Here is a 17,504-nt window from a genome sequence, read left to right on the forward strand (position 1 = left end):
TTCCCTCATACTCGTACATAAATATGTTCCATATTGAAATAAAATATTTTGCCGTTAACTTTACTTTCATCTACAACTTTCTCATCTGACCAATCTAGAATCAAAGACATGTCAAAATTTAAAGCATCAACGAACTTGCAACTACGCAGATGTCTGTTTCAATGTCTTTGTGTACAGGGCATCAATGTTTTTCAACGCTAGTTTTGTTGTGGAAACTTGTATCTTGCATCGCCCATTAATGCAGCCATATCTTCGTTGAAAGATCTATAAAATTCATACAGCAAGTCATCCGTCTCTTGTTTAGCCGGCCAAGCTCGGTTTGTTTTGGAAACATTTTTCTCTTTCCAGCTTAAAATTGTATTCATTAATGTATTATCAACTTCAGCTTAAATAAAGAAAAAAGACAACACATTATGCTTTCTTTCAGTAATGTGTGAAAAATTGTATGCTTTAACAGACATGAGTTACTTTACGTTAAGTAACTAAGCCAACACGTGTATCTTTTTTTCAGCAATCAACATGATAACAATTACTATTGTGAGTGTTTAGTCTTATATTATGCTTAAAGATAAGATAAAACCGAAAACAGCGATTGCCTCAACTAAAATTGTAATGATGTGGGTCCTCTAAAGACCGTTATTTACATAATGGAACAGCATCTGCCTTGATAAAAGATATGTGATAGCAAATCAATTATATTAAGCATTTCTGATGGTTTTATGATAACTATAGCTCCTTACTAAAATTAAGAAAGCTGAAAATACTTCTCAGCGTCAGTTCCATCTTTGTCACGTAATCTGTCATCAGTATTGGTTTTATTTGATCTTGTCCAAACACATTTATCAAGTCCTTCATATACACAGCATAAAACCCAGCTGTAAAACTCACAGCTAATTCAATACGTTTCTGCAAATTTGTATTTGTTTTAATTAGAAGTATATTAAAAAAGAGAAAATAAGAACCCTTAAAGAAAGTCTAACACGGCAAAATTGAAAATGTTGCAGGCTCGGTTTGATTGAGCCTGTTCATGGACGGTTCTGTCAAGTGCAAATTACCGTCCACGCCCCTTAGCACCGGGATATCACAAATAAGATATCAAAAGACAAACAAATTTAAAAAGCAGGTCACATATCCTAAGGGTGATTCAACAGTATTCAAGTGAGGAATACTGGAACATCCCAAAAAGAAAATAGCCGAAAAGAACTAAATTACCACAAGCACAACAATAATGTTGTGCTTAACGATCTTTAAGGATTGAAAATATAACATCCATGAATGAATGTACGGGGCGATTTTTGCAGCCTCCATACGAGACAAACAACGCTGATGTGGCGATATAATAGAGAAAATTAGAACCCCTAAAGAAAGCCCAACACGGCAAAATTAAAAATGTTGCAGGCTCGGTATGATTGACCCTGTTCATGAACGGTACTGTCAAGTGCAAACTACCGTCCACGCCCCCTAGCAACGGCTTAAGCAGAATTCAACATTTACTATGAACTGGTACAATTTTGAATTTTGAAACATCCGCAGATGTATTCATATGGCGGTTTTCATGGAACCTTAAATGTGACACGTAAGTGCCATTCCAGTGAAAGCGGCATATGGTCCCCAAGTAAAAGCATGCGTGTGCCCTAAACGAGAAAACAATGGGCGGAACTAAATAAATAACTTCAATTTTGCATGATATATAATGTAGACATTAATTTATAAGGTAAGAACACACATTTTCAACGTCACTAAAGGAAACCCAAGAAGCGGTTTTAAAAATATGTATCAAGCATATTTTAAAGGAAAAGTAGTGATGAGGATTATTGTCTTGTCAGTTAAGAGTGAATTTAGCTTTATAACAATTATCATTTAAACAAATATTATGAATATGTAAAGGATACCGCCAAAAGGTCTTGTCTCATAGTATTATTGTAAATGCAACTTCTTTGTGTAAAACTTTTAAAACAATTTTGATATGCAGCTATCACAACTTGTACTTGTTTGTGGAAGATTTCTGGTGACATATTCTTGTACCTCCCTCTTGTATTATGAAGGAAGTCTGAATACAGTCTACGAAAAGATAAGCAATATAAGACGTATATATTAAACATACGTTAAAATGATTCTAAATATTAAGTACCTGATAAAAACGGTACTGATTTGTGTACAAGAAATCTGTTATTCTGTGCAGCGTGTTTAGATAATTGCACAGAAAAAAACACTGTATATTTCATATAAAGGAAGTAATAACTGTCGTTTATTAAAGTGACGCAAAAAGAACTAGATAAGTCTCCAAAGCTTATATAACTTCATAGCCTTTTAATAAGCCCAAATAGCATACATGTTAAAAATATTCATTTCATATTAGGAAATAGTTGTGTACAGCAAATTTAACTAAAATGGCGTGAGCTGTGTCATGAAACAATACCAAGTCTATAATCTATCATTTTAAAAATATCGTCTTGTCTGTTCGTATTGCTTCTTTATAATTGTTTCTTTTGATCCGAACGAAACAGTTTAATTGTGTAAATAATGGTTTTTACTAAATGTGCTGTTTTATCTTATATATCATTGTACCTAGTTTAAATTGTAAAAACAAGTTCTTGGTTGTAGTAAAAACTGTTTATCATATTAAATGAAATAAACAGCTTGTACAAACAAATAATTATGATTAATTTCTTTAAATAAATGAGTCTGTGTAGTTTGTTCGTTTTAGTTTCAATATATGCTATCTTCCTGTGTAAACTACAATATATTATCATCAGAAGGCACCAATTACCTTTTGGTAGGATCTCTAAATATGATTATAAGTTTAGCCTGCGGTGTCAGCTGCTTTATCAAATGAAAGTTGGTATAACGAGGCTCATCTAAATTCATGTTAACTTTAAGCTGCTCCCAACTTGTATGTGAATATAATGTCGCTACACTCGAGTCAGCTGAAATTCAAATGTAAGCATTATTTTAAGTTACTTTAATTTGTTCTCCCTTCTCCAACATAAAAACAAAGTAACTGACTTGAAAATGACGCTTGTCCTGAAATGTGTGTAAACCTCAAACTAATATACAATTATAATTCTTAATTTAAAAAAATGACGTAGTCAATAAACAGATGCATTTGTTAGAAATGAGAAGGCATATTTTTCTTTTTTTTTACAAAATAAATTTTGTTCAATTGTTGTGCAGCGTAAAAAGATATTCACAAATATGTCCCGTAAAGTACAACCTTTTTTATGCATCATGAAACAATACATCGATTGGCTCGAACTACTTCTTTCATATAAATATGTTATGCAGAACTTCATCGTAAGCAATGCTGTACATACGGACAGCTCAAAAGAGAAGTCATTCTAATTGTAAAATAGAGAAAGTAAGATTCCCTAAAGAAAGCCCAACACGGCAAAATTGAAAATGTTGCAGGCTCGGTTTGATTGTACCTGTTTATGGACGGTACTGTCAAGTGCAAACTATCGTCCACGCCCCCTAGCACCGGCTTAAGCAGAATTCAACATTTAAAATGAACTGGTACAATTTTGAATTTTGAAACATTCGCAGATGTGTTTATATGGCGGTTATCATGGAACCTTAAATGTGACACGTAAGTACCATTCCATGAAAAGCGGCATATGGTCCCCATGTAAAATAATGCGTGTGCCCTAAACGAGGAGAAAACAATGGGCGAAACTAAATAAAATGTAAGCCTAACTGAAAAGTTTGATTCAAAAGTAGCTCGATCTTCAAAATTGATTCAAACGGAGTCTGTAAGATTTTTAGTTTTGCTGTGTTGGCCATTATTCAAATCACTAATCAATCTTTAGCATTGTAAGTATTTTATTTCAAACTGCCACTTTTATCAACAGAATGGTTAAAGCATTACCTGTTACTTTATTAAATACTGTTGATGATTTGTTCCTTGTGATACAAGAAGCCGCAGAATCAAACATTGACACATAGAATTCAATATTCTTAACATCAATGCCCTTTCTCTTTATATCTTAAATTACAAAACAGAGAGATTTCTGTAAAACTCTTTCTTCAGTTTTTAAAGATATTGTCTTACATTAGCTTAAATAAGTTTTGTCCTTGAAAATTGACTCTTCAGCTTTAACGTTTTATACATTTAGACAAGTGTAAAAGAAAATTAAGATTGACAGAACAACCCTTATCACCGCCAAGAATGAAATGCATAAACCTGTCACTTTTGCAACAGTTGCGTCAAAGTTTGTGAATTTGCTGAGGTGAATTTTAAACATGAATTTTGATGTAATTGCTAAATTCAAGAAACATACGCAGATATGTTCAATCGGGAATGATCCCATGACTTTCAATGTACGGGGGAAAATGTGCAGCCTGACCGGGACTCGAACTCGGGACCCTCGGAATACCATACCGCGGCTCTACCGACGAGTTATCCGGCCGCTAACACATCTTCTCCCAGTTCTGAACCGTGACATACTCCCCCGCGCTATATTGAAATTCATTCTCGAATTTCTAATGGGTATAGAGAACAAAGTGAAATTGGACTCGGAGCTTATACTATCAAAGTCCCCTGTTCGCTTTTTGTCGCAATTCACTCTAACTATGAGAGAAGGGTGCTGCTAATACGTTCTGGGCTTGTGAGTTGCTCCAAAAATACATAGACGCGCTCTAAGAAAATATTTATTTCCAAACAATGTGAAGACTGGTTCGCGTCATGAAACGTTCAGTACGAGTGCAAATGCAAAAACATGACAAATGACACAAAATAATGAATGACAAAATGTAGAATAACAACTATGAGATCAATACAGTCATTCATATTTACCTGCAAAAATGCAGAAACGCGCTCTCAGGAAATATTTATTATCAATCAATATAAAGTCTGGCTCGCGGCATGAAAACCTTCAGTACGAGTGCTCATGCGGGAAGGTACTTAGTGCGGAAATAGAATCTTTAGGATCGAGGCCCGTGCCAGTGGTTAAGTACATACTAGTTAATAAATGTATGAATTTATGAGTAAATGGATAAAAGGATGAATGGAGGAATATATAGGAAAAGGGACACAGATATAGGACTTCACAAGATATATACAGTAACAAACACAACAGACATGACATGGACATGTACATAACATAACCTACGTTGTACAACACGAGGCGACATACACTGGCAAGGTGTAATGGTTCAATTTTGTTTCAATATTGAATATAGCGAAATAGAGACCAACAATTTGATATATTATATATCACCTTTGAGTATATAAATTGACTTATGATATCTTTATTTGGTACAAAAATAGAAAATATGAGTATAAAAACACAATTATATTGCGATGGATGAACAACTGTTTGTAACGTTTGTCTTGAATAAAAAAAATAGCTTGTAAAACCTCTTTTTGTTTCAATAACATATGGAAATTTATACGATAAATCTACAAAATATTTATTGCAAAAAAATCTTTCAAATGCATAGCAAAGAAAAAGCAAAGAACAATCTAGTATTTCTTTTTTAAATAAAGGCATACAGGAAAATCAGAACGCACATAGAAATATAACTTTGAAACTTGCATTTTCTCATATTATAAATCACATGTATTATTACACAAGTATCGGTACTGTATATTTACTCCACTTGCAATTGCTGGTATATTAAACCTTTGAACGTTGTTATGATTTTCCCCTACTCTGAATCAATAACTAAAATAAAACATCAAGTCAATCTAGCACTGCCCAAAGCATACTACGTCACTCGTGTTACAAATAGAACCTCCACACTTACCCTTTTCGATTTTCTTCATTTTAGGCACGTAGTTTGGTGCATTAAACCGCATGCTAGAAATCCACTGGCATTCTTTTGAAAAGGAAGGTTTACAGAAATCTGGATGTCTTGAAATTTTGTTAAATAAATCTGTCGTACCACTTTTCTTGACACCTGGGATGTTATATTAATATTAGTAAATACTGTTATTAATAAATTTAAAAAACAAAACATAGAATTACACGTCATTGCATAAAATGTTAAAAACAATGCCTTGTTATTAATGGAACTGATTTTTAACGATACGGCACATATAGTCATAACATATTCTGATTCCATTAATTTCAGATATGTGATATTATGTTATAGAGATACTTAGAATTTACGATATGAATCTATGCGGTTTGTGTTTTTTACTATAAAACACATAATCTTAGCTAGTAACTATATTAATGTTAAAAGAGGATCAACAGTTTCCATTTTGTGCAAAGTAAAGGTAATGGGTTTTGGAAGTTGTCTATTGAATTCAATACTTACCTATGAGATAGAAATAAGGTAAACAATAGACATTCTCTTCGTTTAACAGCTCAAAGTTGTCTTGGCCCTTCCAGCACGGATTCTTGAACCTTTCGTCAAAATGTATTGGTTTCTAAAACAATTAGCTTAGTAACCTTGTTAAACCTTTCAAGGATTTCCCTGATTGATAAGTATTAAGTAAGTTACTTGTGTACAAGTATTTCCTTTATAATTAATTTATGATAACATATATTTAATGACATTTAAGACAAATTATCTACAATAATTTCTAATAAAATTTGAAACTTGAAAATTGATGTAACTTGGTCTTAAAGGGTCCTTTCTTGAGGGTATACTTACGATACTCATTGCATCAAATGCAGAATCCGCAGAAACATCTGGCAATGCCTTTGAAGTAAAATTAAAGTTTGAATACCATATCCATTTTCTGATCTTCTTGTCCGTTGTGATTGCGCTCGAAGAAGATATGTTTGCATCTCCGCCAAGAAATAATCTTGATGAATGTAATCTGTTTCCATTTATGTTAATTATATTGTTGTATACATATCTATATATCATTGTTACGACACAAAACACTGTAATGATAACCGCTAATCGTTTCAACTTGTAATGAACAAACATTTTCGTTGTATTGTTTTGCTTAAAAACAAAACTTAGAATTATTAATGTTTAAAATATGAGGTTTAATTTTATTTCGAATGAATCCAAATTTACATAGAAACGGTTCTTATTTATAAATATGAAAATGCCTGAAACATATAAACAAACACATACAGAACATTGTTTTTGCTACAATAATTACATGATTATAATTGATGCGTATCTCAAATATAACTTCCAAATACTTAACATTGAACACAACTCAAATAAAATGTTATAAACATGATTGGAAAATACAATTCACATGTTTACATGCTTGCATACTTTACACGTTGTTATACTGCCATTTATAGACGCAATACAGTAGGCATTTTTGAATAAATAAAGAAGCAAACAAATCGCTTATTGCCATAACCGGGCAACAAACGAAGAGAGTACATCAAGGTTTTATGCCTAACTGGCGTTTGTTTTCTGCATTTAAATAAATAATACTGACTAGAGAATAGTCCAAAGAACTAAGTGCCTTTGTGTAATAGTAAGCTGCAAACAATAAGTTAATCCCATCGTCGTTGTTAATGAACCCAACCTTGATAAGAGCCATATACATCAGAGTAATCTTCCCGAGAACAAGGGGCCAAAGCCCGATATGTTATCTATCACTCATTCCGTAACAACAGAACGGGTGCTTAGGACCTACTATGTTAATCAATAGCAAAAAAACGTCAACCGCGACGAAAAAAAAAGTTCATCTATACATTCATTAAATTATTCAATTGTTTTGGGAATTTATTTATTTATTATTGTATTTTTTTCTTTTTGTTATTTGTTTCCGTCCAAGTATTTGTTTTATCCATATGAATTGCCTTTGAGTTTACTAGTTTCATTTTGATATTAACTTTTTAATATTGAACGTTTTTAGGATCGTTGCAAACAAGCATTTTCAAAAGTAATATAATATTAGATTGTATTTTACCTTTCAACTCTTTGTTCTTGGTTTATACAAATCTTTAGAAGATTATTAAATTAAGCCGCAGTTATATGCAATTGCTTAGTTTTCACTCACAGCAAAAGACATTTTGTATTATTTAATTAGTCACTTTGATAAGAAAGTCATCTTCTTATCCGGTACGATAAGTGGTGTTTGGAAGGAGCAATTGTTTACAAAGCCTGATATTGTCTGTATAAGTTCAGTATATTGGCGTGTTCTTTACGTTTCTAACTTTACTCGGTTTGATTGCTGAAACAAATTATTGTGCCTGTTTTTGTACAGCACATAAAGTTTGGAAATAAGCAGTTACTGTAATATTGTAACAAATCCTTAATATAACAACAAAAAAAGAAATAAACAACAACAACAAAAAAACACTACAAACTGGAAATTTTATCTACTAGTTTAGTATCTTATTAACGTTGTCACCTGATTATAAAAATTTCACTGTAAACTGCATGTGTTTAAGTGACAGTATGCCCATCCGAGAGTAAATGGTGAGTGTTCTGGTAAAATTAAAAAAAGACAGAACATAGCCGATATCTAACAGGTGTCGGTCTGAGTTAAATGCCAGTCAAAGTAGGTGATGTTTATCTGCTGAATAATTTTATAAAATTCCAACGCAGTTTTCTCAAAAACTTGCATTTCATAAGCTATTCCAATTGTTCAATATAATTTTTCTTCGATTCTTTACAAATACACTTTACTTCAAAAAGACTGGTTAAATGAGATACTATGGACATTTACATTTTTGTGTATTTTTCTTCTTGTTGTGACCTTGAAATCACATGTATTTGACCAGAATAAATGAGACAATTGTATGTGAAATGATATTTCTATTTACTTGATGTCTTCTGTTAAGTATTCTACCAAACTATAAACTTTACAGTCAAATTATTCAATTTCATCGAAAGCTAGCTCATCTATCAAACAGAAGATGTATACAACATGTGTTACTTTATCAGAGGTATAACGAAATTAGTCATTTGTCTTCTTGACAGGTATTGAATATATTACATAAATGAACGATGTTTACGTCAATCATCTCTATTAACAACTCTTTTGTTTTACACTCTTTGCTAACCGCAAGGTGGCAATCTGTCAATCAACTGACGGGTTTGAACTCAGACTCCTGGCCTGCAAACCAAATGTCACAATGCATCATACCACTGAGCCAAAAATGCCACTTTGTGACCCAGATTCCAGGTACTGTAGGCATCATAATTGAGATAAGGTTGGCTTCTAGCTTGAATACTGTAGCATATATGAAGTAATATAAACTTAGAATTTTACAAAATATGTAGATAGATAGAACAATCACGCATAATTGACAATTGACGTATTAACTATGCAGTAAGTACTTAAATGATACTTAAAGACATTTAAAACACTTTTGTGGACATCAAAACTTAAAAAGTAAAAACGGGTGAGCGGTGGTTCCATGGTAGAATTTCGTACACATAATAAGATTAATACTTTTTTGAACAAGTAGACAAACTAATTTTTAACATGCATCAGTGTCATTTTATCACTTTTTATTATTTCATTCTTCTCTTTTTATTTATTTATTTGGATGGGACTGGAGTGAAACTTTGGACTAATTATATACTTATATAAACCTAGCAATTTAATAAAATTAAAAACCCTCGTTAAAAATAAAAATATTTTAGAATTTATTATGTGTTTTAGTTATTTAAACCACATAGTGTCCAGTACTTCCTTAATTATAATAATATAACCTATGGCAACTGCAACCAGTAATAGACTTTTTGGCAAAGTGCATTATGTTAACAGCGGTCGTAAGTTCCTCCTTATGATAATTGACGGACTGTCACCTTTGGGTCAGCTTAATCTACAAAACAAATGAGTGGTTGGCAGATGAATGACACAAAAATCATTCATTTATGAAATGTTATCAATATAAGTCAAGTTGACAAACACCTCAATTCGTTATATATCTCTGATAATGTAACATGCTGAATACAATTTCAGTTGTTTTGATTTTAAACTTTAAATGTTCATACGTTAGTAGAATGTTGTACAGGCCTTGTTATGTGGACAAAGGTATCATTTCAAATACGGCAATTGTTTAATATATTTCGGTCACGCAGCATTTGGGGCCATTTCCATCTAATTCTTATCTTACGTTTTCCTACATTAAATAAATAAACTTTGGGTAGGTTCTTTTTTCCTTTACTGAGCAATGTTACTTTACTCGGTTGTTACGTAAAAAGGTCTTTTATTCTCTTTGATTCTTAAAACTGTTGTTTAAGCCGCCCTGAGTATTAAAGGATTAAACATGATGGAGTGATGAAAGAAATGATGGGTGATGTCAATTATACTCAAATGTCGTAGGTGCGGTTATTTTGTTGTGTCCTTGTTGCATATAGAACCTTTGCTCGTTATTTATTATTAATTCATTACAAGTGTACTTAATGATGTCTTATTTTATTTACATAATGAGTATACATTGTACTGTTTTGTTCTTTAATCGTTATACGTGCATGACCCCTAAAACCTAATATAGGTGCATTGTCCGATAGATTAATCAATAAACAGATAAAATCAGCATTGACATATATAAAGTAAAAATACTTAAGTATGGTGGTATCAATTTAAATGACCATTACATACTCATCTGTTAGGTTAATGTTATAAATGAAGAAATAAAAAAGTGAGTGTTGATTGGGAAAGGTTAGTCTAAGATTTAAATTGAACATGACTTTAAAGGAACTCCTATGTTGTCTAAAATCCATCACATTTGAGAACCATACACAAATCAACTGGGACGCTGTACTCGTAAAAATGTGCAAAATAATAAAAGAATATACCCACAATTAAGTTGATAATGAGTGCCATTCTTAGTCCGACTTGGAAAAAAATATTTCAAACTTTGCTCACTTTTATGTCATTATGCAATCTATAATTAGCTAGTTTTGAAAAGTAATGTGACCGAACGATATCAAACTTTGCATACAAGTGATTGGTATAAATCTACAAGTTGCACAAAAAATCTAAACATTTTCCAGACCCGTATTGTCATCAATTTTCTGTGAAGTCCTTTAAAATCTGATATATATTACCATCAAATAGACACTGAATTGGACTCCTTTGTGATTTTCCGGCATGAAGTGATTGGAAATATATCTTTTATATCTTATTTGTACATATTTCAAGCATTTATTCGTTCGTTCGTTTAATAATTAAATATTGTTAAAACAGTACTTTGTTTGTGCATTCTGTACCCATATTTCAAACTTTGCTCACTTTTATGTCATTATGCAAACTATAATTGGCTAGTTTTGAAAAGTAATGTGACCGAACGATATCAAACTTTGCATACAAGTGATTGGTATAAATCTACAAGTTGCACAAAAAATCTAAACATTTTCCAGACCCGTATTGTCATAAATTTTCAGTGAAGTCCTTTAAAATCTGATACATTGTACCATCAAATAGACACTGAATTGGACTCCTTTGTGATTTTCCGGCATGAAGTGATTGGAAATATATCTTTTATTTCTTATTTGTACATATTTCAAGCATTTATTCGTTCGTTCGTTTAATAATTAAATATTGTTAAAACAGTACTTTGTTTGTGCATTCTGTACCCATAGAATAAAAAACTTAAGTCCACTTTTCAATAAAGGAGTATGACATAAACTAAGACATTTCTTAAATAACAGACACGATCCATCTATGCATCTATCAATCCTTTCATCATTGTTAACCTACAAAAAATCAGAAGCCACAAAACAGTGGAATGAATGAAAGAGAGCTATAATCAAAGGAATAAAAGGACAGTGGCAATTTTAGTAATTGATAGTAACAAATAAATTGACACAGTCAAAGGTTTTCTATTTGATATAAATGTATGCGAGTGCAATAAAAACATTCAAGGCAGCCTTACTAAAGAATTTATATGTTTAAACAGTCAAATCATCCAATGCTTAGAAAATTAGGACTGCAATAATCATCATTTAGTTCTTACAAGTGTATGTCATTTAATATCAAGTACCGCTCAAGCCGGTGCTAGGGGGGGGCGTGAGGGATGTTGCACTTATTCTTTATCCTTTATGTACAGACTTTATCAAACCGAGTCTGCAATTTTCATGTAATGTTGTTGCGATAAATGCTTCCAATGGATCACTTTGTTTCCAGATTTTTTTAATTCACAAAAGCAGCTGCAAAAATTTGCGCCGTACTTCACCTCAGTGTTGTTATATTTTGCTGGTCCTTCGAGATCATTGATGCCAGCACTATTTAGAGTTGAGAATTGAGTATCGTTCAAGCCGGTGCTAGACGGCGTGAGGAATGTTTCACTTATTCATAATCCCTCATGTACATACTCAATAAAACCAAGTCTACAATTTTCATGTAATTGTGTTATGATCAATGTTTCCGAGGGATCACTTTGTTCCAAGATTTTTTCATAATTGTAGTCTTTTTAATAGAAAGATCACTTTGAGTACAGAAATACAATTATAATTCATTGTCATACTTATCTAATATATAGTTCTAAAAATTAGAAGATTTGATAGCGCACCAATGATTGTGGCTTCAGATTACCGACATCTTTATGGCAGTTTATTTTGATTATCAGTGTCTAAAACAATGACAAACTTCGATATCTGGGAGTATTAAATGATTTGAGTGATATTATAATTACTCTGTGTCGATAACATTATTCAAGATGACTTATCTGGTTTTTTGAATGCCGTTAAATAACTGCTCCTTCAAAGCATATAGCAGAGTGGCCCTGTCCAAAATAGTTTCATTCTCTTTGCAGTTTGAGATAATCGTGTAAACTGTCACTTAACACCATAATGCTATGCTGTTTTGTAAGTGCATATGTATGTGAGAATTTATGTGTACTCACTTTGCTTTGGGGATTCCTGGAAATAAAGCTACTTGAAATACAAGGGTTTGTGTTAGTGTAAAATAACATCGTCTAAACTCATTTGCATGCGTTCTGTTCACTTCCTATCCCTTAAAGCATTAAGTACTGTATCTAATGTAAAATCATTTACTCACCATTTACACTGGTAATTTCTGATTTGCTCTAGTCGGAGTTGATCGGGATAGAGTATCGTGTATTCATAATATTTTCTTGAAAATATAAGTGATTTTAAATTCGTTTTTTTATTTCTTTCAGAAACGCATGAAATCATTTTTGAGCTAAGTCGGAGAAAAGAACTCCAAATATACATTTTAATGCATTAATAAAATTATACAGTATACAAGCAACACAGAAGATATAGAGCACAGAGTTTATTTTCCTTTTTATTGAAATGCCTATTTAGTAAATAATACATTCTAGGTTATACTAAATACTGCAAAATGATAAACTATGATACTCTTTAAAGCAACAGCAGTTCTATTTCAAATATGTTTTTGTGAAGAATACAGAAATGTCGAAGTAAGTTAAAGATCGTTAAAAAAGCAATAAAGCGGATGTGTTTATAAAAGAAAAGGAACGAATAATCAAATCCAAAACATACATCTGTCAATGCGTTTTTTATAACGTTATATTGCGTTTATCTATTAGTTTAAACAATATTTTATTTCAATCTAAGATATACACTCAACATAAATACAGTTAAATTACAAAACAGGATTGTGAAGAAAGCTACGAGCTTGTTAAAAAAAACTCTCCTTTATCTATTTAAAATATGTATCTTATTTAAAAGCACTATCTTGGCATTAAAGTAACATTTCGAGATTTCTTGCCTTCGAGAAGGATGGAAGTTTCACTTGACACATGAGTGTTTCTCTACACAATTATAAAATATTGTCACCCTTGACATCATTGCTGTTAAAATTTTCTATATTTTTTCTTTTCTGAATTAAACAACTTGGTTTCACGAAAACTGTAATTTTACTTTATGCATTGATTTGACTATTATGCATGACCTTATTAAAGACACTTAATTTATTCAACCCGTTATTTTTGCACATTGGTTAAATACTACACCTACTGTTTCTGTATATCTTCTTTTTACAGGATATAATACTTGATTTAGCTGGATTCATGTTAACACAATATATAGGTAAATGAATAGGTAAATTACAACATTTACCATAAGAGTTGTAGATAAATGTTTAACGATATTTTTCCTGACTGCCCCGTATATCTTCATTAAAGGGTTTGTCTAAATCTGCTATTTGTGTCATATTTGTTGTGTCACTTTAATGTTTAATGCTATAGATAGCTGTTCTCAAAATATGTGCTTACACCATACTCCGTCTAGTAATCAGAGGTCCAAAGGAAACTGTCTTACACTTTCGAAAATCATATCGCCACCAGTGTTAATGTATTTCGTGGAAAATTTTCCAACACTTCTGCTCACAAAATATGTTAAGGGCAAACGCTCTCTGCTATATCCGTTTGTCAGATTCGTATTGTTTGTCTTAAACCATGTTTTAAAATTCAACTTAAGTCCTTTTAATGTTTCGTCTTAATACAATGTGTCACCAGCATGCCCATTAAATTAAGTGTAATCTGAAACATTAAAATTGGTGAAATTATTATAATTGCAGTTTAATATGATAAGGTAACATAATGTAATCTAATAGTACCTATTTTACCAGCTTTCAAACATATCTAATAAATTTACTTTTAATGGGTTTAAACATATTTATTTTTTAATAATAATGTAAGTTACAATACTACACATCAAACACAAATGTTAAACAAAATCATGATAAAGTGGATTGAATTAAAAGCTCAAAGCGTATTGTAATTCCCTCCATTTTAATAAAAATTGTTAATTTTGAATCTATTTATGCTTTAATATTAAGTCAAAGATTTGACGAGAAAGAAACTGATTTACGAGTCTTTGTCAATTTACACGTTCGGTTATTTAGGGGAAAAAATATCTTTCACATGACATTCAAGGTCTTGATTGCATTAAAAGTCATTTTCGTCACCCTGGTTCAATAACTGATTGACTTCTATTAAATTTAGATGGACTCATTCCGTTACTGCATTAAGGCGAGTATTAGTTTGTTGCAAAAGCTGAATCATTCAATTGCGGAATAACTTGAAAAAGTTCATATATTAAGTAAACAAAATGCCTTTTAATTAATGTATTAAATAAACTTAAAGCCTTTTGCATGGACGATTATTCTTCTTAAGGAGAGTGTCAAACTGTAAACTTGTCATCTTATAATCTTTTCGAAGCTAAATAGCTGTACGAAATAGCAACGTACATCAGGTCAGTGTTGTTTTATTTTAATTCAACATTTACAATCATATTTTGTTAATTAACTATTATTTTGTTGTATATATATATTTATTATTAGCATTCTTGGATTTGTCTTTCATGAATGTACAAACAGGTATCTCAAACCTTTATTAAAATCAAATATAATAGTTCATATACTAGAATATGTTCTCATCATAAATGTTTACAAAAAACAGTCGTGTTTTCTATTTTATTATACATCACAACAGCAGGTGTCAAGTGCCGTTTGGAAGCTGTAAAAATTGCCCCGTACTTCACTTCAATGTTGCTATATCTTTCTGGTCCTTGGTCTTGGAATCAAGCCGATGCTAGTAGGCATGGGGGTGTTGCACCTTTCATTATCCCTAATGTACAGACTCAATTAAACCGAATCTGCAATTTTCATGTATTTTTGTTGTGATTTATTCTTCCGAGGATTCACTTTGTTTGCAGATTATATTACACATACACACACACACACAGTGTAAAGGGAATTTAGCTGTATGATGACAATCCTCTTGTGAATTTTAAATATATACATGTATATTATAGTCACACTCTTACACAAAATTTTGCTTTCAAATATCTTAAAATTGAAAGATACTATTTCGTCTTCACAGACTATCAAAAATAAATGTTGCAAAATAGTTATTCCGCAAAATAAATATAATATTTCATATACCTTGTATAATATGAATTACGATTATAAACATTGTAAAATAAAGATTAAAGAGGTTTTGAAATGTGTTCAAGTGCTCCCGAATATTGCATTTATTGAAATATCCTACCATTATGTCATTATGGATTTTGTCTTTAAAATGTATTTTATTTGCATTACTCGTGCTTCTAAACCAATCATTTCTATTGTTCTATATTTATTTAATCGCAGACTCCATATCAGGATAAGAGTTATTTAAAACTAGAAATTTTCTTTTCTTTTCTCTTCAATCTTTTTGCTCATCTTTTAAAATGATAGTATATAGCTACTAAATGCATATTTATTTTAATATACATTTATCTTTCTTTATGAAACTGATGTTAAAAATTAACAGGGAACGACCCACGATCATGTTGTCCAACTCTTTTATATATTGTGTAAATATGTTGATGAACATAATTAATGTGTACTTATATATGCAATAAAATATCATTAAACTTAATTTAAATATACTTTATTTAAAAAAATCTCTGCCTACGTTATCATGAAGTAGTTTTCAAAGCACAAAAAAACAGAGGATATCTTTTACGTTTGATTTCATGAAGTGAATGGAAATTATGTTACATTTTTTTATATTTTCAATTTAAAACTACATAATTATAGTAAAAATGAACAGTATACTGTATACTCCTTACCATAGAGATTTAAGAACAATCCTTAAGATTTCTAATTCAGTCCGATTTGTTCAGAAATTCTGTTGATTCTATACGAGAAAATTGAACACTATCCGCCTCTCTCAATGGAAAAGACATGGAAGATAGCTAACCAATTAAACTGTAGTATAATGCAAGACGTGCTTTCAAAGAAGGTATTGGCTACGAAGCATTGTCAATATCTCTCTTTGCTTATACTACAATACAAAGGCGTTATTCAATATCAATATGTTCAAGATAACAGTTGGTGCACTTTGATACGGGCGGGTGTACTATTTGGTTTAAACAATATTTATAATCTATACAAACTGTGTGATTATAGAACTTACGTTTTGAAACATGATCGGAAAAAAATCCTTTAACAAACACGATATTTGTTTTGTTGGCATTCCAAGTAAACAATGGCAATTGAAACTCCAGTCAATTAATCTGCTTGTCATTCAAATTATGTGTTGATTTTTACTGCAACCGAACCACCAGACTGAGAACTTTTACAACGCAGACTATATTTTACCGCCTTTGCAAATACAATGAACTGGTCTTGCTATTACAGACTCGTACAGATAGATATTCCAATCCCTTATGGCGCCTTATTCTGTCAACAGGTTAATTTGCAAAGAGATTATCTTTCAAGATGTGATAGAAAAGAAAAGAACGCTGTTTGGTTTATAAGTCAAAACAAAGTATCCAGTGAACTGAGCTTTGATGTAAACGAAATGTTAAGATATGGATTCCATGTATATATGGTGGTTGCGGCCAAGATGGTCAGCAAACAAAGTCGAATAATACAGCAACAGAGCAGATTAGTCTAAAGTATAAGTTTAATATTGCCATTGAAAACTCGTTTTGTACAGAAGTTTATTGTTTGAAATTACAATTTGGATTGAACTCTTATTGAAAGAAGCAGTGTACAATATATTACTTCTCTCTGAAACTTTTATGAACGCTGCACATTCCCCCGACATACCCAGTCTAGTAAAGTATTTGCTGCCTCTCCTCTGTAAAATAACAAAACCAGACATACAAACATTCTTCGTAAAAATGTGTCAAAAAAACTA

General features: G+C 31.5%; 1 protein-coding gene across 1 annotated transcript; it reads right to left on the reverse strand.

The window, feature by feature from the left end:
* Window positions 1-1,301: 1,301 nt before the first annotated feature.
* Window positions 1,302-7,452, reverse strand: LOC132754590 (carbohydrate sulfotransferase 15-like). Its single transcript, XM_060745247.1, has 6 exons — window positions 6,601-7,452; window positions 6,262-6,373; window positions 5,746-5,898; window positions 3,866-3,982; window positions 2,771-2,927; window positions 1,302-2,061 (listed from the first exon to the last, which is right to left on the reverse strand). Exons 1-6 carry the CDS (start codon window positions 6,880-6,882, stop codon window positions 1,872-1,874), a joined length of 1,011 nt encoding a protein of 336 aa, XP_060601230.1. The 5' UTR covers window positions 6,883-7,452; the 3' UTR covers window positions 1,302-1,871.
* Window positions 7,453-17,504: the final 10,052 nt, after the last annotated feature.

Source organism: Ruditapes philippinarum, unplaced genomic scaffold, assembly GCF_026571515.1.
Source record: "Ruditapes philippinarum isolate M1 unplaced genomic scaffold, ASM2657151v2 ctg3185_1_1_1_1, whole genome shotgun sequence".
NCBI classification, from domain to species: Eukaryota; Metazoa; Mollusca; class Bivalvia; order Venerida; family Veneridae; genus Ruditapes; species Ruditapes philippinarum.